We start from the raw sequence: 20,249 nt of genomic DNA, 5'->3' as shown, positions 1-20,249 counted from the left end.
TTATAATAAAGACTAAAGAAAAACTAGAATTGTCTATCCATTACTTCTTGGTTCAGGCAGGGTTAAAGACAACTTTTTGATATATAAGCATTCACATATCTTTTGTACATACTTTTTTACCATTCAATCTGTTATTTGCATTTTCCACTGTGCCTCTTTAGCCATTGTTATTTTATTAGTTATTTAATGAAATACTTTAATTAGCTAAAAAAATCTTCCTGGTCCAGGCTTTACACAAACTCTGAAGCCAGGCCTGCCTGTGATACAGGCGCCCTCTGGTGGAGGGTTCCTGCACCTTGATGTTTGAACCCTAATATTCATTACAGAATCAGTAGGGTCTACGTTAGCAGTCCCGCTACCTTTATGTTGGCTTAATGAGGCAGATAAATGAGTTACATAGTTCATTGTTTAGTAAATGTAAAAACATTCACATCAGTGTACAAAATAAATTATCACATAAAACTGAAATGAGTGCAAAGACTGATATTAGGGCTATTAATAGCTATTAAGATTTTTTAACTTGTTTTAATTCAAATTCCAATTTTATTTGTCGGTATGATTTGCAGTGAAATTCTTGTGCAACTGTTATTGACCTCATTATTACAAATATTGCCAGTATTTGCAAAAGTGTTACAAATATGCAAATATAAACAAATGTATGTTTTTAAACATAAATTATATGCAAAGAGTAGGGCGAAGGTGTGCAAATGTGTAAAGTGTGTAAAGTAAATTAGTGTTCTGTCCTGCGGGGAGAAGCTCCTCCAGGTTTTCTCTGTGAATTTTTTGAGTTGTGTGAATTGACATGTTTTACTTAATTGACTTGTTGGAGGTCAGATGCGTATAAAAAAAACGAACGTTCAGATCCGAGAGTGTTCGGCACCTTCGTTTTTTCCCGCCACGACGGAACATGACGTCACGCCCGCCCGCGGCCGCTGGGCTGGTCCGGAGATCGTGCACGCGCACGGCGGGCGCGTCGAACGTCCCCGCCCCGCCCCGCCCCGCCCCCGACCGGTGAACGAGGAAGTTGCTTCTGCCCGAATGTGGAGGTAAGCGGGTTAATGAAGGGCGCGGATAATGTACTTGTATGTTTGTACGTTTGTACGTTTAGGACGGCTTCTCGCGTGGCGCGCAAGTTTGAGTCCTGTCGGCCGCCGCGTTCACCTGTTGCGCGGACCAGGAAGCAGCATGGCGGTAAATTAGAACGTGACACTTTTTTTTTTTTTTTACTGTTCAGCCGCAGCGACATGCCGCCGAGATTCGTCGCCTGCACCGCGCTCCTGGTCTGCTGTGCCGTGACACGGACGCCCGCCGAGCCCAGTCCGGGCGAGGGCGTCGTGACCGCGGACGGGCTCGCCAGCCTGCCGGCCCTGCGGGACGTCGTGGTGAAGGAGGGCGATGGCGCGATGATCGAGTGCAATGTCAGCGGCAGCCACGGCGACGTCACGTGGTATAACTCAAAAGGACGCGTTCTGGAGGAAGGGGGTGGAGGTGAGACGCAGTTCCATTTGTTTGCAGTGCCATCTGATCACCATAAGCCCTAAGAAATATGTCCCTTTTGGTTCTGTTTAGCTGGAAAGTGGCTGATAATGGACAAGGGGGTCTTGAACATTACGACTGTGACGTTTGAGGACAGGGGGAGGTACACCTGCATCGCATTGAGCGCATCTGGGATGTCGAACTACACCATCACGTTACGGGTGGCCTACACCTACAGCGGCCTTGGTGTGTACTACGTCATTGTGTGCCTTGTCGCTTTCACCATCACCATGATTCTCAACATCACGCGCCTCTGCATGGTCAGCACCCACCTGAGGAAGACCGAGAGGGCCATCAACGAGTTCTTCCGGACAGAGGGGGCCGAGAAACTGCAGAAGGCGTTCGAAATAGCCAAGCGCATCCCCATAATCACCTCGACCAAGACCGTGGAGCTGGCCAAGGTGACTCAGTTCAAGACCATGGAGTTCGCCCGGCACATCGAGGAACTGGCCCGCAGCGTCCCGCTGCCCCCCCTCATCTTGAACTGCAGGACCTACGTCGACGACGTCCTTGAGGCAGTCCACCGTGGCGATTCTGAGCACGAAAGCGCCAGGCCTGGGGGGCAGCAGGCGCTCGGCGATGCCCAGGGCGGAGTGGAGGCCAGCAGCGTCCCACTGACTGTCCATCAGAACGAAGAATCTAATGTTCTTCAGGAGGGTAGCCACGATGTGAAAGTGTCTGTTCACCCAATCAGAGCCAGCGAGGAGAGAATAGAGTTAGGAGTTGCCTAAGTTGGCATCTCTCATAAGTCACATCACCCTGCATTTGGGCTTGCATGCGGTTTAGTTTGGTTCACATTTGGTTGCCAGCAGGGCACTCTGTCCCATTTGGATAAAAGCTAGAGGTGGTGGACCAGTGAGGTGTGCAAATCATAGAACGGGGGTACATTCAGAACACTGAATAAACCTATTGTGTATAGGTAACATTGGACGCTTTTCTTTTGAAAGCTTGAGGCTCTGCCGGTTTGCAGTGCGGTGTTTGTTAAAAACTCAGAGGTAGTACACGACTGCAGAGGTGATGAAGTAATTAAGTCAACATGTCTTGTCTACTGGCTTGAGTGACAGTTGGGCTGAACGTGACGTGAGGCTGCTGCTGAACTGTGGGATTTATGTTTACATGTGGCACTGCCAGAGTTTATTATGTGCATACTGTGGAATCTACAAACCTGAAGCTCGAAAACTTGTATTTTCATGCTCAGTAGGTTTTATTACTTTAAAACCTTTTATACACCAAATAATTAAAAGCTCTGTAGCTCCTCATTATTCCAGTGGGTGTCACTAATTTTCTGACGATCACTTAAACGTAAACTGGGAGTTAAATTGTTGAATGGCTATTGGGAACTGTTCAATCTAAGACACTTTAGGGGTGAATTAATGTGTGAATTAAAGTGCAAATAATGTGTGAACATTTTCTGAAAGCCACTGAATATATGATAATTTGTGTGTGTTGGTGTATGGTTTGATTGAATTTTGGCATGTTTGATTTTTACAGAATGCTGTAATAAAAATAACTTGTACTGTCATTTACAGTCCCTTTGAAATCCTTGCAAATTGAAGATTCACTTTTATTAAGGACATTCCAGTAAAAAGTAAACAACATAAAACAGGCTCACATATAGTACAGTTCTGGACAGTCCCACTAAAAAAAAAAAGTGGGTGAATTTTTTTTACTCCTACTTGACATATTTCTCCATAAACTTCTTGTGAAATTCAGAACGCAGGGTGTCATTAACAAAGCGCTTATCCTTTCGTGATTCATCCACTCCTTTGGCGCAATTCTTAAACACAACGTCATCGTCCCACCTGGGGAAAAAAATATAGTTCAAGGTCATCTGTAACGCTGGGCATTGCTTCCACAATTCTGAATGTTCCATGTCAAATTAAAATCACCGTCAATCAATTTTTATGGCGTTTAGGCTGTTATTTGTACAGGGTGGCCCATTTATATGAATACACCTCAATAAAATGGGAATGGTTGGTGACATTGAACACATTTTATAAGTGGTCAGAAACTGGTAAATAACTCATGAAAGAATAAAGTTATTGTTTTTCTTGTGAAATTACCAATAGATTTGATGTGTCACATGACCGTCTTCCTATAAAAAAAACAAAAGTTGGATCCAAGATGGCAGACTTCAAAATGGCCACTACGGTCACCACCCATCTTGAAAAGTTTGCCCCCTCACATATACTAATGTGCCACAAACAGGACTTTAATATCACCTACCATTCCCATTTTATTAAGGTGTATCCATATAAATGGCCCACCCTGTATAATATATATGGGATTAGATTGATCAACTATGGAACTACAAAATGTTTGAAATTAAATAAATAAACCTGAGGAAATAAAAAAAAAAAAAAAACACTACATGGATAAATAAGAGAATGATATAGCAACATGCATTAACTGAACATCCTGCTATATAAATGTACTTATTATTGTGAAATTTACAGTATTCATCATGTGAGGTGGTAGTAGCCTAGTGGGTAAGACACTCGCCTGTGAACCAGAAGACCCGGGTTCAAATCCCACTTACTACCATTGTGTCCCTGAGCAAGACACTTAACCTTAAGTTGCTCCAGGGAGACTGTCCCTGTAAAATACTGATTGTAAGTCGCTCTGGATAAGGGCGTCTGATAAATACTGTAAATGTAAATGTCATCATGCCGTTATGCAGCGCAACTTGTCAGGTAAAGAACAGTCATTCACATTACGCAGCATTTATCCAGGGCGACTTACAATCAGTAGTTACAGGGACAGTCCCCCCCCTTGGAGACACTCAGGGTTAAGTGTCTTGCTCAGGGACACAATGGTTGTAAGTGGGGTTTGAACCTGGGTCTTCTGGTTCATAGGCGAGTGTGTTACCCACCAAGCTACTACCATACTATATATTATTATACTACCATATTATTTCATGGTCAGTCATTATTTTTACTCAACAACACAGATTATTTCAGTGGCCTTTTATATAATTTCAGCGGTCATTTATTCCAGAATCACTCTTATTTTGAAATGGTTTTTAATCCTGAAAGTCCCCTGCCTGTAACCAAGTGCAAAACAAATAAACAACAGTTCTTATTCTTTCTTCTTATTCTCCTCGTTTTAGACTGCAGGCTATATAGAGCTGAAATTGGGCCTAAAAGGTTTGACCCAAGTTTGCCCCGATTGCCATGTGGTGCATTTAAAAAAATGACACAGTCAGTGTGGGTTTCTCGAATCCAACTCGACTGCGCCATTTCCATACAGCTACGACCTCGTAACGTTTGGGTCTGTGTGTAGTGGTGTAAACTCTGGTGAAACACGAAGATAAGGGAGTCCCTTCGGGAAGAAAGAGAAACTATTTATTTGGCTTACACCACCTCAGTTCCACCACATTTCTCGTACCAAACATTACTGGTTTTTATGTAAGAAAGAAAAAAAACCACAGGAGCTTGGACTGGTCTGCTGGGTTCCTCAGCTTGGTGAAGAGTAAATCTGCAGCAGGACTAACTCTGCCCACAGAATAGTGCTGAAAACGTCCTCTGACTAAGTTCATTTATCGCACGAGCTGGACTCGACCAGAGCCAATGCGAGCTCGACTAAGAGGATCAAAATTGAGAACGAACATGACCGGGCTCGGACCAAGATTTCATCCTACAGAATTAAAACGTTTTGATGATCCTATTGGGATTTTAAGTTTTTTGGTAACCTTAGCTCAGATGAAATTGTACGGACCTGCAATCTCTATGTTGGGAACGACAATTCTGAGCAATAAGCAACCTCTGACATTTCTCCTGCAGCCTTGACCTGCACAAATGTTATTACACGTGTTACTTTATTCCCGTGCTTAAGGTTTATTTAGCCGCTGACTGCATAGGAGAATGCACCGCAGCAGAAGACCTAAATCGACACTTCATGTATTGCTTATGCCTGAGCAAAGGAGCAGCCAATCCCAATTGATAGTCATTCTACTGACAAGTCGCATTACGAAATAAAAAGCCATTAGGGAAAAACACCATACTGAAATAAAAAGCTGACTCTGGGGGGAAACATAAAAACTGCTGAAATGAAATAAAAGGCCTCTGAAATGATCAGTGTTGGGTAAAAATAATGACCATGAAATAATATTTCCCAATAATGAACTGTAGGGTGTTCAATTAGCTTACATTTACAGAATTTATCAGACGCCCTTATCCAGAGCGACTTACAACTAGTAGTTACAGGGACAGTCCCCCCCCCTGGAGCAATTTAGGGTTAAGTGTCTTGCTCAGGGACACAATGGTAGTAAGTGGGATTTGAACCCGGGTCTTCTGGTTCATAGGCGAGTGTGTCACCCACTAGGCTACTACCACCCCATTTTATGTTGCTATTATATTTCATTCTCTTATTTCATTATGTCATATTTATGATTACCTCCTCTTTACACGGAAGGTTGCTGGACTCGGTTTTGGCGGCTGCTGTCCTGCTAGGTTAAGCAGAGGATTTCCACTCAGGATGTTTTCCATTCGAATTCTCTCCTCCTCGGCTTTCTGTTCTCGTTCCTACAACAGAGCAGAGAATAGCACTGTTCAACACTACCACACTCTCAGAACCGCACGCCTCGGAATAAAACCATAGACTTTATAAAACGGAGGCCAGAAAGACTACCTTCCTTTCTTGCTCTTCAGCTCTCTCCTTCTTAATCTTGTCCAGTTCAGCCAACAAAGCGGCGGTGTCGTCATCATCACTGTCAGAGCCGGACTCTGAGTCTTCATCATCCTACGTACATACATTCATTCATTCATTCACATCGTTCAACCTCCGCCTTCAAAAATAAAGTACAACTGCACAGGAGCATTTTGGAGGTTTTTCTGGTATTCACATCGGTCAGGGGGTCGTCTGCATCCAAGTTCGCGGCCGGGATCTGATCCAAACGCGGCCTCTTAGACGAAGAGGACGAGGACGACGAGGTCGTGTGCTCTGGATTAAAAACAACAACAATGACCATACAACCGAATACACAGAACGCGACGTGAGTGGCGTGGCGGGGCACTGACCCCTCGGACCCCGCTCCCGGGTCTTCTCCCTGGCGGCGACGCGCTCACGCTCCTCCAGCTCGCGGCGGAAGTCGCGGGCGCGGACCTCCTCGGGCGCATCCTGCGTCGGCTGCCTGTCGAGACGAACACGGCGACGATTAAGCGGCCGCTTCGGACACTCGGACACGCGCGACGCCAGGCGCGGCACAGCCCCACCTGTATTTTATTTTCGTGTGTCCCGGGAGGTCCCGGCTTGAGTACTGTTTGGACAGCGCACTCAGGTCCCCTTCACCCTTCCCGCGACCACCCCTGGCGGGCTCGAAGGTCGGCCTGGCCGCGGTTGTCATCTTGTGTCACTCTGGAAACCGTCAATTCTCGTTAAATCCCGCTGCTAGGCGTCTGAAGACTAGCACGCTGCTAGCTGCCCGGCGCTTCGCTAACACGCTCGTCGCGCACAATGCTCCTTACAAGACGCTAGAGGGATGTCCACAGACGCTCAAAATCCTACGGAAATCCTACGAATTTCGTTTTTACGTGGGGGAAAAAAACAGATAATCAGTATTTATAATTCTTACCAGACAACGTTGAAGACAACAAACTTGCAATATGTCCCAGAATGCAGTGCGCTCGACTTAATGACGTATGATGTACGGACGCCGCGAAGTACAAACTGAGCAGGCGGGTACCAATTGCAAAACAGATGTAAAAATAAAATGTATTTCCGCGACATTTTTTATAAAGTATATACACAAACACATCACATACACATATAGATGTGAAAAATTGTGAATATGCATGTATATTCACTTTGAATCAATTGTGATCACTTGAATAAATTCAACTCAATTAAAAAAATACATTATAGTCTATGTTTAATGTATATATTTATGACTGTGTATATCAACAGTGAATCATATATCCATTTCAATCATGCAGTCATTAACTGTAGGTCCTGGTGTATATATTTATATTTTTAATTAAACACTCAATATGATTCTATAAAATAATCTACTAATGACTTTAATATCTTTCAGTAGCTGTATGTTTAGTGTGACTATATTTTGGATATGTATTTTGATGGAAAAATCTAAACATTTTAAAGCAGGTTATATAAATCAATCTTATGCAACCTACCCTATCATTGATTTTTAAAACCATGCATTTATTACTGGAAATGATTTGATGGGGGAAAAACAAGTCACAAATCATCAGTATTGAACAGGGTAGCTTTATTGCACAGAAACAGCAGCAAATCATTGGTCAATTGCAGCAATATATGATCACCAGATGGAGTGTCACAACTGCTCTTTTAAACAGCTAAAACTTTGGTGCATGTTTTAGTTCACAGCATTCTTATGCTCAGACAAAAATACAGAAACATTCCAGTTACAAACATACAAATTTTTCCAAGCATCCTAACACACACACACACACACAGACACTTCCATACACACTGACAATTTTTATATCTATATTTCTTTCAACTAAAACATACTAATATCTTTAGTTAAAGTGTACTGTTCCATTATCGTTATGAAGGCAAAATTCAACGCTGTTAAGAAGTTGAACTGTGTGGTATTAGCTTAGTCAAGTTTAACTCTGAGGATGTGTTCAGAAATATGAGAATTCCTTTTAGAGAATTTAAGGCCCAACTCAACTTTTTTCCATACAAGGTCTCCTCAAATAACCAGGTGTAATCAAATAAAAAATAGCAGAGAAATGTAATAATCCCATGCCCATTTTCAGACCCTTCGGGTTTTGAACAAGTGAAGGATTCCTCACATGATGTAAGACACATTTAAGGAAACCCTTTGTGCGAAATATAATGAAAATAGTGTAAAGGAATATTGCACTTACAATTTCTTGAATACTTTTTTTTTTTTTTTTAAGAAACAGCTTCTCCTTAGCCTTGGTGTGTCCATATAAAAACAAAATTTTACACCAAACCAACTTTGCTACATTACAATTTGCTCCTATTAAGCTGGTTTGGCCATTTGGCAAATATTAGCCTAAAGCTTAATTAAGGCATTTTAAGGCGATATTTAAAAAAATATCAGTGACAAATAAAAAAAAAAAAAAAAAAAAAAAAAAAGAAGAGATATTGGATCTCCAAAGAGATATTGGATACATGCGCTACGGATTAGAGACAGACCCAAACAGATGGGCGGGGAGGCAGAGACAGATAAATAGATTAACAGGCAGACAGAGAAAGGCTCAGGACCTGGACTACAATCAGGGTGAGAGATCAGGTCATGTATTGTGTTATGGCACGCAGAGTGTAAAGCAGCTCGGCCTGCATTCGGGCTTCCATCAGCAGAAGATTTACATGAACCTACAGGATGAGAAGGAATGTAATCTGATCAGTAATATTGCTCTGCACCACTAGTTATGGTATTGTTTCAAAATAATATAAAATCTGAACCCAATCTCCACACAAATCTAAAATTGTAGATGTCCGGTGACAGCACACACCTTCTCGGAATGCCGGAACTGGTGCCAGTAGCTGTCGTACATACGACGGGTTGTCCTCTCTGGGTAGCATGTCACTGTCTTGATGTATACCTTCAGGCTGCGTTCCAGCAGCTGATTCACCTCCCCATAATCATAATCATCGTACCTGCACACAACACGAGTGAAACTTCTATCCACAGTGCATTTACCATTATAAACGTCCTGAATTGTAACATGACCTCAGAAATAATTGTTTTTACTCAGGTGTGTTGAATAACAATAATGTCAACTGTAGATTTTGTTGAAAGTGGTCATACCTGATACCGTACATGCAGTGGACATAGTTGAAAAGGGCTCTTCGCAGCATGCTGGTGTCCACACCCTCATGGCTAGCCATGTTGTAATAGGTCAAATCGCACACCGTACGGAATTTCTCGTCCAGCAGGAGGCCGATGTCGGAATAAAGTCTATTCACCAGAGAGAAGCCGTGATCCTCCCACGAATAGTCCTGTTCAGACAGCCAGACAGACCTGTTCAGTAATTCATGTTTCCGTGCCGGTGATGCAGGTGATACAGGTCACATTAAGATGATAGATGTACCTGTGCTCGAAATGTTGGTGGGTTGTCCTCTCCTTGCCTGGCAAAGTCTTGATAGCCAAAGGAATCGTCCTCAACAAAACGTGACACTCTTGATGATAATGTGACCTTATCATTAAAAACTGCAGAGAGAAAGACATTTGCATGTGACTTGGACTAAATGTAATTAAAATGACTGCACACAATGTCCAGGCGTGTCTCTACCTCCAGAGCCAACTAGAAGGCTTTCCTCCTTCTCCTTCTCAAATCGTGTGAACATTTCTTCCTCGGTTGCCTCTTCTTCCTCTTTCTCTTCCTGAAGTCTCTTCATTCTCTCCATCAAACACTCCAGTTCACTCTACAACATAGATACACACACAAACATTGTGGTTCAGTGAGCGTTTCTTAACTGACAGGGCCTAGTCAGGAAGCAGAATCTGATCATTGCTTCCAAGGCCGGTCCTCAACCTGCTTATCACAGCACTCCCAACAACAGGCTTATCCATGGTCATTTCACACAGCTGCACAAAATGTGCTTATTCAGGTGACTGCCCTATTTTCCATTTATAAAGATGGTGACACAGCCATAAACAATTTCCCAGACATGTGGGTTAAAGGGCTGGAGTCTATCCAACTTCAATCGTGGATGATCCAAAGTTGAGATAAGACTAAATTCCCTGCATTTAACTCCACCTACATGAACAGGATTGAGGCAAATGGGGTTCTAATTTAATTGACAAATTATTAAAGAAAAATTGATCAGTAAATCGCTGTAACCTCAGGACTTGAACTCAGCAGGACGTCTTGCTCAGGTTGGTTGTTGCCATTAATCTCACAGCTACAATAGGTGCTGGTGGGAGTTGGAGTTTCTGGGTTAATTCCACTGCCAAACACAAAACTTGCCAGGGCGTGAAAATGCGCCAGCAGAACCACAGCATGGACGAGTTCTGCCAGCGACCAGCTGTGTTCTCCTGTCTTCACCAAGTTCTAGACAGACAAAAAGAAGACATGGTCTATAGACACAAATCACTGTAGGTTTTATCTGCACAACCTAATTCTCAACTAATCTGAATAGTAATTTTGGGGATTTGGGATTTAGGTAGTTGTTCAACCCCAGGTGTATGGAGATAGTTTAGTTTAGTTTATATAAATGCTATATTTCTTGATTCAGCCATAAATATAACACAAATCTTCCAGTGTTTCCATGATCGCTCATATCAAGTGGTGTCCGTCGGTCAACACAGACAGCCTTATGAAACTAATTTGAACTAAATCTCCATACAAGTGCATCAATTATAGAGTAAACAGATTCCTTTCATTCCCCAAACTGTATCATCATACATATTTCTAGTTATTTTCTTGGACTAACCTTCTACATCAGAACTTTAATTTCTATTGTAGAAATACCTCGGTAACAATTATTGTATCAGTTTTGTATGATATGTGTGTGACATTAATTACATTAAGATGGCAGTGAGTTCCAAAAATTACAGGTTCACAGAACCCGACACAGAAGTAGCCACCCACAACGACAGTCATTCACATCAGTAAGAAGGTTCTGTGTGTGAATGTACGTAAAAGCTCGGGAAGAAGAGGAAAGAGAAACACAGAATGTCCGAAAGACAGAAGAAGGAAGGGACTTAGAGGGGCAGGGGAAGAGGGGTGAAGGAGATAAAACAACAATATTACCTCTATATGTTCTTTGGTAATGAGCCATGGTCTGTGTGCAAGTATTTTGTTGAGATCATTGAGATTCCTAAGTTTCTGGTTTGCATGTTTCAGCCCATGAAGCCAGTCTGAGCAGACACCTAGCCGATAAAACTCCTGAATGTGAAGAGACACCAGGAACCAGCACTGATGTCTCGCTGCCGCCTAGAAATAGGACATAGGACTAAATTAAATATTTATGATAAAAGAGTTTTGAACTTCTGTATGAAAAAAGATCATTTGTTTTTTTAAATGAAGATTAGTTTTCAGCAATAAACATAAATACAGGGTGGGCCATTTATATGGATACATCTTAATAAAATGGGAATGGTTGGTGATATTAACGTCCTGTTTGTATCACATTAGTATATGTGAGGGGGCAAAATTTTCAAGATGGGTGGTGACCATAGTGGCCATTTTGAAGTCGGCCATCTTGATCCAACTTTTGTTTTTTCAATAGGAAGAGGGTCATGTGACACATCAAATTTATTGGTAATTGGTGGTTTTAACATAACTTTATTCTTTACAAGTTTCTGACCACTTATAAAATGTGTTCAATGTGCTGCCCATTGTGTTGGATTATCAAGGTGTATCCATATAAATGGCCCACCCTGTACATCCCTTTATATGTAATGAACATATCTTGACGGTCGGCCATTGTAATTTTATTATGTTAAATTTTACCCTGTTTAACATAGTTAACGTAATGGGGAAAGTGGAGTGCGGAGATTTACCATGATAGCAATGTAGTGTCTATAATGCAGTGGTAAAGGCCCATCTCTTCTCAGCAGGTAAACTTGGCTCCGCAGGAAGGACTGTAGGTAATGTGGGTGTAGTCCCATCACTTGAGTCAAGTGATCCAACCGTCCAGAGGGGGAGCAGAACTCGGCCAAGAGCAGCTCAGTGTGGGGGTCGACCGGCCACGGCTCCACTGACCAGGCTTCTATGATCTGAGGTCAGAGAGCGAGGAGACTGCAGAATGAACATTTAAAGCAGACAATGGGGGCCTTCTGCGGGGCACTTAAAATCACAGGCCTCAAAGACTTCCTGTCACCTGTGAGATGCGTGAGAGGACACAGACCACAATGTCTGACTGACACAGACTCAACCCGGTTAGTAAAAATATTGGATCAGATTCTGTGTTTCTGCACCAAAAATCTTGTTTTGTTTCACGCAAAATCACTTGATAAAATCTGAAAATATGATCTTACCTCATGCTCTGGTATGAAGGAACTGGGACCCGGGGTATAGTGTCCAGGTATACAAATGTCTGCCTCCTGCCAAGAGAGAAATTTTTTTTATATCAAAGTAATGTGTGTGTGTCAGTGTGATACATTTTTTTGTGTGTGTGCAAAGGAGGTTATCAGGTCTGATGTGTAACAGATACGCAACGCTGAACCACAAAACTTCACTTGCATCGCGGGGTCTCTCCTCTAGAACCATGGAAATGATCAAGCTCAAAGAGAACAGCCTCGGGCAATATAAATATATCTTCATGACCTTTACTGACCTATCAAATGTTTTGACAGTCAATACAAACTCATGTCCTCCAGAAGACTGGCTGCCCTCCAGACTTTCTCAACTATCTAAACACAATCCTGCCAAGAGACCAGGACCTCATAGCTCAAAAAATATCTTCTTGTATCATTTCCCTAGGACACTACCATACACACTTAAAACAATGTTACTAGTTATTCTGAACAAATCTGTGGTTGATTCTTGTCCCTTAAAAGGTCTTCGTGGTCCCATAATACTGTATGTGAAGGCTCATTCCAAAATTCAGCTGTGGTGCAGAATTACAGTCACTTTTAGCAAGTCACACAATGAGATGTGCCCAGGACGCGCTTAAATGATAATGAGGAGGAGTGAGGCGGGACATGGAGGGAGGCAACCTTTCCCCTTATGAGGACAAATAAGCAGATAAATTCCAGATCTGACCATTTCTAGCCACTGCAGGACCATGGACAGGCTGGGGGAACTCATATTAAACGAGTAAAATGAGTAAACCTTTAACGAGTAAAACCGTTTGAAAGACCAAAAGGTTTCTAAGGCGCAGACAAAAGTGAAAGTAATCTCAGACAGAGCCTGATCTTATGTCCATGTGCAAGGGGGGCATTTTACAGCCTCCAAAAAAGCAGAACGGAGGGTGGATAATGGGTGGTTATTAATTTATTAATTTTAATTAATAAATTAAAATTTCAACAAATTAATACTAAAGAGCAATTACTTTATTGCCCTTTCCTCTGACAGTCAATATATTTCTATACAGGTTTTACATGACGTACAGAGATTTACGGCCTTGGAGACGGTTCTCCGGATTGGGTAATGGCTACCAGTGCTAGGATGTCAGTAAACAAGGCCCCACATCCACGACCTTCCACAGGAACATATTTACTCAGCAGGACTGACTTAAGAATTGACTCTCTCAATGAAGCGCACTCAGGAACGATGGCTGAATTCCAAATCCCTCAGCACTAGAGCACGAAAGAGCTTTGTTCTAACACAAACTTATATATACTTTTAAAAATCTGAAATATATATATATATATATATATATATATATATCGAAATGTAAATTTTTTTGTGTTGCATGGCGTTTTAGTGTAAATAAGAGAAGGTTCCAGACACCAGTAATTAGAGCATGAGACATTTAAGGAGAAATAGAGAATCATCTGGAATAAGTCTTTCAGCTGACTTAGGAAAAAACAGTCTTCAAAGAGGGAAAAAAAACAGACAGCCTTATCACATGGCAGGACTTTGTCGAGCAATATTTTACGCTTGTCTGAACACCGACTGCCATGCAAAGTCTGTCATGCTTAACAACATCGATTCTCTGGCATAGGTTAAAACAAAAAAAATTATTTCTAGAAAACAAATCACCTGGGGGGGGGGGAATTAAAGCCCAAGGAAATAAGGAGCATTGCTGTCGCTGTTGGCAGCGCCGTGTGCATATGTGTTTAAGTGGGTGAGCTAGATAATGTGGAATACGACATGTCAGTGGGGGTCAAAAGGTCTTATATGTAACACAGAGGCAATTCTGCGTCAAATGTTTACTCAGAACTCCCCCCTTTTACACACACACACACACACACACACACACACGGTTTACTCTGTTTCCTTCCCTCAGTGATCTTTACAGAAATGCAAACACACATTAGGCCAGTAGAACATCACCAGCAGTGTCCAGACACTGCAAACAAGGCTTACGACTTCTCACATGCTTTTACGTGATGTAATAGTGTGTGTGGTTGTGTGTGGGAGCTTGCATGTGTCTCAGACAGTCAATCTAAAAATACACTAAATTGGAAATCAAAGTGAAAAATGAACATTTTAAACATTTTAATACAAAATGCTTATATTTAAAAGGTCCTATTCTGTTTGAGTGGCCAGTCGGACTGTTTCAGACCTGAAGCTGGTAACAGTGCCGGGGCTTCTCCAAGGCCACCGCGAATCAACGACTTGGAACACACAATGGTAGATTGTTCTCTCAGATTCTTAATAAATAAATAACTGCTGTTACTCTGCATCGGAGATCGAGCGACCCAAGTCAGTGTTCGGTGGGGGGGTTCGAATGAGCATTTGGTGCAGCTTGGCTGTCCCTCAGCGGTTCGAGCATTGCGCCGGTCTTGTGATTGCCGCTGGCGCGATGTCGGCAGATCTCCGATGTTTCAGTTCCAGCGGACAATGCAAATGACCTTTAGGCACGTTCTTCGCTTTTATGCCATTATGAGGCCACCCGGCGCAAACTACGTCACAAAAGAAAGCGCCGCAGCGGGTAGATCATGCGGCGAATCGTTGTCACGTTTTAGCAGAGACCGAACAGGAGTGAAGTGTTAGATCATGGCAACACCAGAAATACTGCTGAAGAACGCTATTAATGTCAGAGGTTAACTCTCAATATACGAATGTGAAATAAGAGCAACAAAAGAACTTCTTCCAACAATCCCCATTCAGCACCACTTTAAAGAACACTATTTATATGCAAAAAAATAAAAAAATGTCTGACTGATGACATCCACTCCACCCACAAAAAAAATGTACGTGGTCTTGTCAGGCTCGTGCGAGGTTGCGGAATGTGTCTTTCGCTTCGCAGAGAGATTGTCCTCGTGCATCATGTGATCGGCCCTGTTTGCGCGGCAGACGTCTCAGGCGACGAATCGCACAGGAATGTATTGATTTGCGTTTGTTGTGCATGCTCAGGTCGGTTTGTTGTCCAGAAATACACCTCCGTCAGTATAAGCCGCGTTTGTTCGACTCTTTGTTTAGAGTGAGCAGCAGCAGCTTATCACATGAGTGCAAGCCTCGCAGGATCCTAGAGGAAGAAGAACAACAAAAAAAAAGCCTCTCTGATCACGAAGGGCTTCTTCCTGTTCTTCCATGTAATTACTAATAAACTATTCTCGTTGTTTCTAGACATACTGTCTTGTTTTTGTTGTCATTTTGGTTTTCGATCTGGCGCTTTCGGTTACTTATTCTTCATCAGCTATAAAACATGTCGTGCCCTGATAGCATTTCGCGAGTTCCCTGACATTCGAAACGGGAGAGAAACAACCGTCGCCCAGGGGTGCTGCACACAGTGAAATTGCTCCCACCGACCGAAACCCACGACTCCGCAGGAGCGTCTAGTTTATTATTGGTGATTGGCTCGTTTCTCCAGCACACGCGTCTCTCACATTCCTCACTAGCCTGCCACCACGGCGAGGTTCCCAGATCAGCGGGGGGACACGCACTGCTCCACCTAGACAAGGGCCTGGGGGTACAGGACCTTGGAAGCATCGACCTTGCCCAAGAGATGCGTGGGGTTGTCTGCTCAATGGACTCTGATGCCCCCCCCACACTGTTGATCGTGCCTGTTTATTTTAGGACTTCAGGCTACGTGCCCTGCAGCTATTGTGTCAGCGCCATCCGAAAAACGCCGCACCGGCAAAATTTTAGCCCTAGTGACCGACTGGCCACTAAGAATAGCCCACCAAATTCCACAGACTCCCAACCCTTCTCCGTCTGCATGTCCGTGGGTGCCTTATGAGAGTTCTAGATTGTAGAAAAATGAGGCTTCAGGGGAACGGAAAGACTTGGAATTTTCGCCTATTTTTAGGCAACTTTCCCCGCTTTCCCAGTGCCAGGAGGTGTGTATGTTCTTCACTGCGAAGCAGCCGTGTCTCGGCTCGGTTTCCCCCCTCAGAATCGACATAAAACACCGCAGGCCTGGAATAAAGTCGCGGAATATGTGTTTGTGAGCAGGAAAGCGGACTTTTTGCCAGGTTTCGGCAGGCACCTACCTTGTCGCACAGCGTTTTCTGGCAGACGGAGCAGACGCGGCAGGAGCAGGAGGAGGCGAGGCCGTCGGCGGACACACTCATACTGGACAGGCGGAGGAAACGCGGTCGGTGTCGGTGTAGAGGCTCCGTCGGTCCCTCGCTGGCGTGGAGGGCGATGCGGGTGAGTCGTGAGGCCGCTCCGGGAGAGTTGGTTGCGGACGCTCAGCCTCCCCTGCTCGCAGGCGCTGTCCGGGCAAATCCCCTGCTCGCTCGGGGGTTGAGGCAGGACCAGAGTCGGGCCGCCGCCGGGGCCACGCCCCCTCCCACAGCGCAGCGACACAGCGTGTTGAAGGCCACGCCCCCTCCCACAGCGCAGCGACACAGCGTGTTGAAGGCCACGCCCCCTCCCACGGCGCAGCGACACAGCGTGTTGAAGGCCACGCCCCCTCCCACGGCGCAGCAACACAGCGTGTTGAAGGCCACGCCCCCTCCCACGGCGCAGCGACACAGCGGGTTGAAGGCCACGCCCCCTCCCACGGCGCAGCGACACAGCGTGTTGAAGGCCACGCCCCCTCACACGGCGCAGCGACACAGCGTGTTGAAGGCCCCGCCCCACCCGTACGGTGTATTGACGGACACGCCCATAATCAATCGTATTATGATAACGATGGGAGATAAACCGAGCATTTAATCAACACCTTCATGTCTTAAATTGAAGTGATTATTTTCGCCATGGACCTTTAAAAAATATTTATTTTATTTATAGAATAATGTACATTCAACCTTTACTGTATGTATTAGCAATTAACCTTTTTAAAAAGAAATAAACGTAATTAAAGTATACTTGATGTTCTGCTAATAAACTTTTGGGTTTGTCCACCATAATTGGAAATTATCAAACAGATTCTATCTTTAAAATTAAAAGTGAGCAGGAGACCTGTGATATTTTGCAGGGTTATCTTGCAGCACTGAAGTTAATGAGAAAAAGAACATCAGTCCAACAGTGTCCAGTGTACACGGTGGCTGTGTATTCCAACAGTACGTCTGTCTATGAACTGGGGGAGCCATTAAGTGGGCTGGGTTAATGATCCAGAAAAGCTAAAGTGCCATTGTTATCAAATAAGGCAATTGTATTCTATCAAATCCTTTCAGGAGACCATTACCATTGTAATGATATCCCTGCTGGAGGGAACAGGAAAGCATGAACATTATGCAATTAAATCTGAAAGTGTTCATATAGGAGCAAAAATATTGCCAATGAATTTCCTGATTGTTTAGAAACGTGTCTTTAATTACATGGACTAGAAGTGATAGGACAAGCAAATCATGGAGTTTTATTTATTTGCCTGCCCTCCATTTTTACTTAAAACATGGAGATTACATCCCTGTGATGGTAGCCTTGCGTGGCCCTGCAGTTTTCCTGTGACGCACGCAGGCTATCTCTGCCTCCATGGTCACACTCAGACACATGCAGATCTACAGCATCCTGGATATCGTTGTGGGGTTTAACCTTTGCCCAGTAAACACTGACCGCGGCTTGCATTTCTTCAATAAGTGTTGTTATAAGGGAATAAACAGGCTATTTGTCTGATGATAAGACTTGGTGGCCTAGATGTGTGGAGCACATGGGTTTAAAAAACGGAAATGGAATGAGAACACGTTCTGCCTAGTTTTCAACGTGGACGAACTTTCTGCAACTCTGGGTCGACCAACAACATGCACTTAGCTCCTTGCCCTTGTCTGTGCAGGATCATGAAGACTGATTAAATCATAGGTCAAACTCCACATGATCAAAGCGCTGCAAACATCAACACAAAGGCCTTCATTCTCATTTCACTCCAGCCATGTGTATTCTATAAGGGCCAAAAATGTCAAATATGTGCATGTGTTGCATAAGTAAACAAACAAATAAATGCGAGAGGATGCAATCTGTACAATTTTTTGCGACTAAAGTTCTGTAGTCCTATATTCTTTACATTTATACACATATTTAATTACTGTTCTAAAGGAATGTGGCAGAGTTGTGATAAATGGTAGCCCGTGAAAATGGATTCTGAAGAAATGAATGACCCCACTGCACACAGACTCGACACCACCTGATGACCCCAGTCTGCCTGTATTCCGATTAAGTCTGTGAAAAGGAGCGTTTTATGCATTTAGCACCCTCGTCAACAGAGACTTACAGCAAAAACCGTAAGCACCTCTTTAGACTTTGGACCATCAGCAGATCCGGTACGCCGCCATCTCTGTTTCTTAAGATGCACAGTGTCAGCTTTATGGAGCAATTGCATAATCTGGCCAAATACAAAGCTTGTTAATAAAATAATTTCTCCTGGCGAGTTCAAAGTCTCTTTCAACATGCTGAAGTGTTGTCAGATGAAAGGATAAGGACATCCTTCGAATGTCCATTTGATTATGCCTAAGGATGGGGGGGGGGGGGGGGGGGGGGGGGGGGGTAATTATATTTGTATTGGTATGAACCTTAATCCCTAATAGCTGCCAGTTATTCTGTAAATTATTTGTATGTTTTTAGATCACATGATCGAAAACCATACTGCTTCTCTGGTTCTTGTGGCATGACTGAAAAGCCAAGTTTTGGAGCTGGACCCACAGAACAGTTGGCCAGTAACCTTTAATTTCCCTCATTAAAGCCAAAAGCACTGAGAACTTGCACAACGTTACAGCCCTCGTGATGCGGATTAGAAAGGGACAATGTTCTGCATGTATTTACAGGTCGCGTCTGAGCGGCTGGGAACATGACCAGACACATAAAACGAATAGGGATGGGCATTATATTAATCATGAATGAAAACATATTGCAGCATGGAAACATGAGTATTGTGATAAGCCCCAAATACATATTTTTGTGCAGAATAAACTTATGTTTTTCAAATTTAATTCTGAGAAAGTATGCCTTTTTAGCCATTTACTACTACTAGAAATATCTCAGAATCACAGTTTATATCGTGAGGGCACAGCAGACTCCATTTGGTCATAAGAAAATTTGAAAGTACGTTCTGATTCTGTTCATTTTTTATGTTGCTTTTTCAATGCTCTGAACTGCTATTCTCTTTCGCTTCGCTGCTTTAACTAGTGCGGTGGTCATCCAACATCACCCCTTGTACCCGAGTTCTGGAAAACTGCCCAGAGGCTTAGGCCCGTTTTAACTGGGCTGCACACAGAACAAACAGGTCTTGTACGGCGGTGTCTCTGAAAATGTATTCTTGCCCTCTGCCATCTATAATTACAGGTCGGCTTTTAACATTTCTGAAAACCCAGATGACGCAGTCCAACCATAATAAATTGCACAGGAGACTCGGCTATCCACAACCGGCCGAGAGATATTTTGAAGTTGTACTACAATATGCACCATTGAATTTATTTGACTGGTGGTAGTAGCCTAATGGGTAATGAACCAGAAGGCCCCAGGTTGGAACCCCACTTACTACCATTGTATCCCTGAACTCTGAGCGTCTCCAGAGGGATTTTAAGTCGCACAGGATAAATGCTGCAAATGTAAACAACTGAATCTGGCTGTTGTGTTCTTCACCTGACATGCTTGGGGCAGTGGTGGCCTAGCGGTTAAGGAAGCGCCCCCGTAATCAGAAGGTTGCTGGTTCGAATCCCGATCCGCCAAGGTACCACTGAGGTGCCACTGAGCAAAGCACCGTCCCCACACACTGCTCCCCGGGCGCTGGTCATGGCTGCCCACTGCTCACTCAGG

At 43.6% G+C, this 20,249-nt stretch overlaps 3 protein-coding genes across 4 annotated transcripts; 1 reads left to right on the top strand and 2 right to left on the bottom strand.

Annotated features, from left to right (window-relative positions):
* The first annotated feature begins 980 nt into the window (after positions 1 to 980).
* On the top strand, positions 981 to 3,058 carry LOC114792481 (microfibrillar-associated protein 3-like). Its single transcript, XM_028983665.1, has 3 exons — positions 981 to 1,046; positions 1,235 to 1,488; positions 1,570 to 3,058. The coding sequence occupies exons 1-3, from the start codon at positions 1,039 to 1,041 to the stop codon at positions 2,265 to 2,267; spliced, it is 960 nt and encodes a 319-aa protein (XP_028839498.1). The 5' UTR covers positions 981 to 1,038; the 3' UTR covers positions 2,268 to 3,058.
* A 21-nt stretch (positions 3,059 to 3,079) lies between these two features.
* Positions 3,080 to 7,184, bottom strand: cwc15 (CWC15 spliceosome associated protein homolog). Its single transcript, XM_028983666.1, has 7 exons — positions 7,109 to 7,184; positions 6,750 to 6,891; positions 6,555 to 6,667; positions 6,380 to 6,477; positions 6,166 to 6,276; positions 5,932 to 6,059; positions 3,080 to 3,338 (listed from the first exon to the last, which is right to left on the bottom strand). The coding sequence occupies exons 2-7, from the start codon at positions 6,878 to 6,880 to the stop codon at positions 3,209 to 3,211; spliced, it is 711 nt and encodes a 236-aa protein (XP_028839499.1). The 5' UTR covers positions 6,881 to 6,891; positions 7,109 to 7,184; the 3' UTR covers positions 3,080 to 3,208.
* Positions 7,185 to 7,741: 557 nt separating this feature from the next.
* Positions 7,742 to 16,803, bottom strand: sesn3 (sestrin 3). 2 transcript variants are annotated; one of them, XM_028983321.1, is made up of 10 exons: positions 16,547 to 16,803; positions 12,479 to 12,544; positions 12,002 to 12,217; positions 11,250 to 11,432; positions 10,338 to 10,547; positions 9,786 to 9,918; positions 9,585 to 9,703; positions 9,302 to 9,492; positions 9,006 to 9,150; positions 7,742 to 8,865 (listed from the first exon to the last, which is right to left on the bottom strand). In XM_028983321.1, the coding sequence occupies exons 1-10, from the start codon at positions 16,625 to 16,627 to the stop codon at positions 8,779 to 8,781; spliced, it is 1,431 nt and encodes a 476-aa protein (XP_028839154.1). In that variant the 5' UTR covers positions 16,628 to 16,803; the 3' UTR covers positions 7,742 to 8,778. The 2 variants fall into 2 exon arrangements, with proteins under 2 accessions (XP_028839154.1, XP_028839155.1); XM_028983322.1 differs by having other exon boundaries at positions 12,002 to 12,239; positions 16,547 to 16,608.
* Between the last annotated feature and the right edge of the window lie 3,446 nt (positions 16,804 to 20,249).

Source organism: Denticeps clupeoides, chromosome 6 (assembly GCF_900700375.1).
Source record: "Denticeps clupeoides chromosome 6, fDenClu1.1, whole genome shotgun sequence".
In the NCBI taxonomy this organism is placed as follows: domain Eukaryota; kingdom Metazoa; phylum Chordata; class Actinopteri; order Clupeiformes; family Denticipitidae; genus Denticeps; species Denticeps clupeoides.
The sequence above is the reverse complement of the archived record's forward strand: the minus strand, read 5'-3'. Positions and strand labels throughout refer to the sequence as shown.

Bases quoted from the DNA above. Each gene is read 5' to 3' on its own strand.
- LOC114792481 (XM_028983665.1), top strand. The intron at 1,489-1,569 runs GTGAGACGCAGT...GGTTCTGTTTAG, and splicing joins TCTGGAGGAAGGGGGTGGAG to CTGGAAAGTGGCTGATAATG.
- cwc15 (XM_028983666.1), bottom strand. From the start codon at position 6,880: ATGACAACCGCGGCCAGGCCGACCTTCGAGCCCGCCAGGGGTGGTCGC. The intron at 6,478-6,554 runs GTCAGTGCCCCG...TTTTTAATCCAG, and splicing joins CCGGGAGCGGGGTCCGAGGG to AGCACACGACCTCGTCGTCC. The intron at 3,339-5,931 runs GTAATCATAAAT...TTTTTTCCCCAG, and splicing joins ACCTTCCGTGTAAAGAGGAG to GTGGGACGATGACGTTGTGT.
- sesn3 (XM_028983321.1), bottom strand. From the start codon at position 16,627: ATGAGTGTGTCCGCCGACGGCCTCGCCTCCTCCTGCTCCTGCCGCGTC. The intron at 12,545-16,546 runs GTAGGTGCCTGC...CTCTCTTGGCAG, and splicing joins AGAAAACGCTGTGCGACAAG to GAGGCAGACATTTGTATACC. The intron at 9,151-9,301 runs GTATGACCACTT...TGTTGTGTGCAG, and splicing joins CACTGCATGTACGGTATCAG to GTACGATGATTATGATTATG.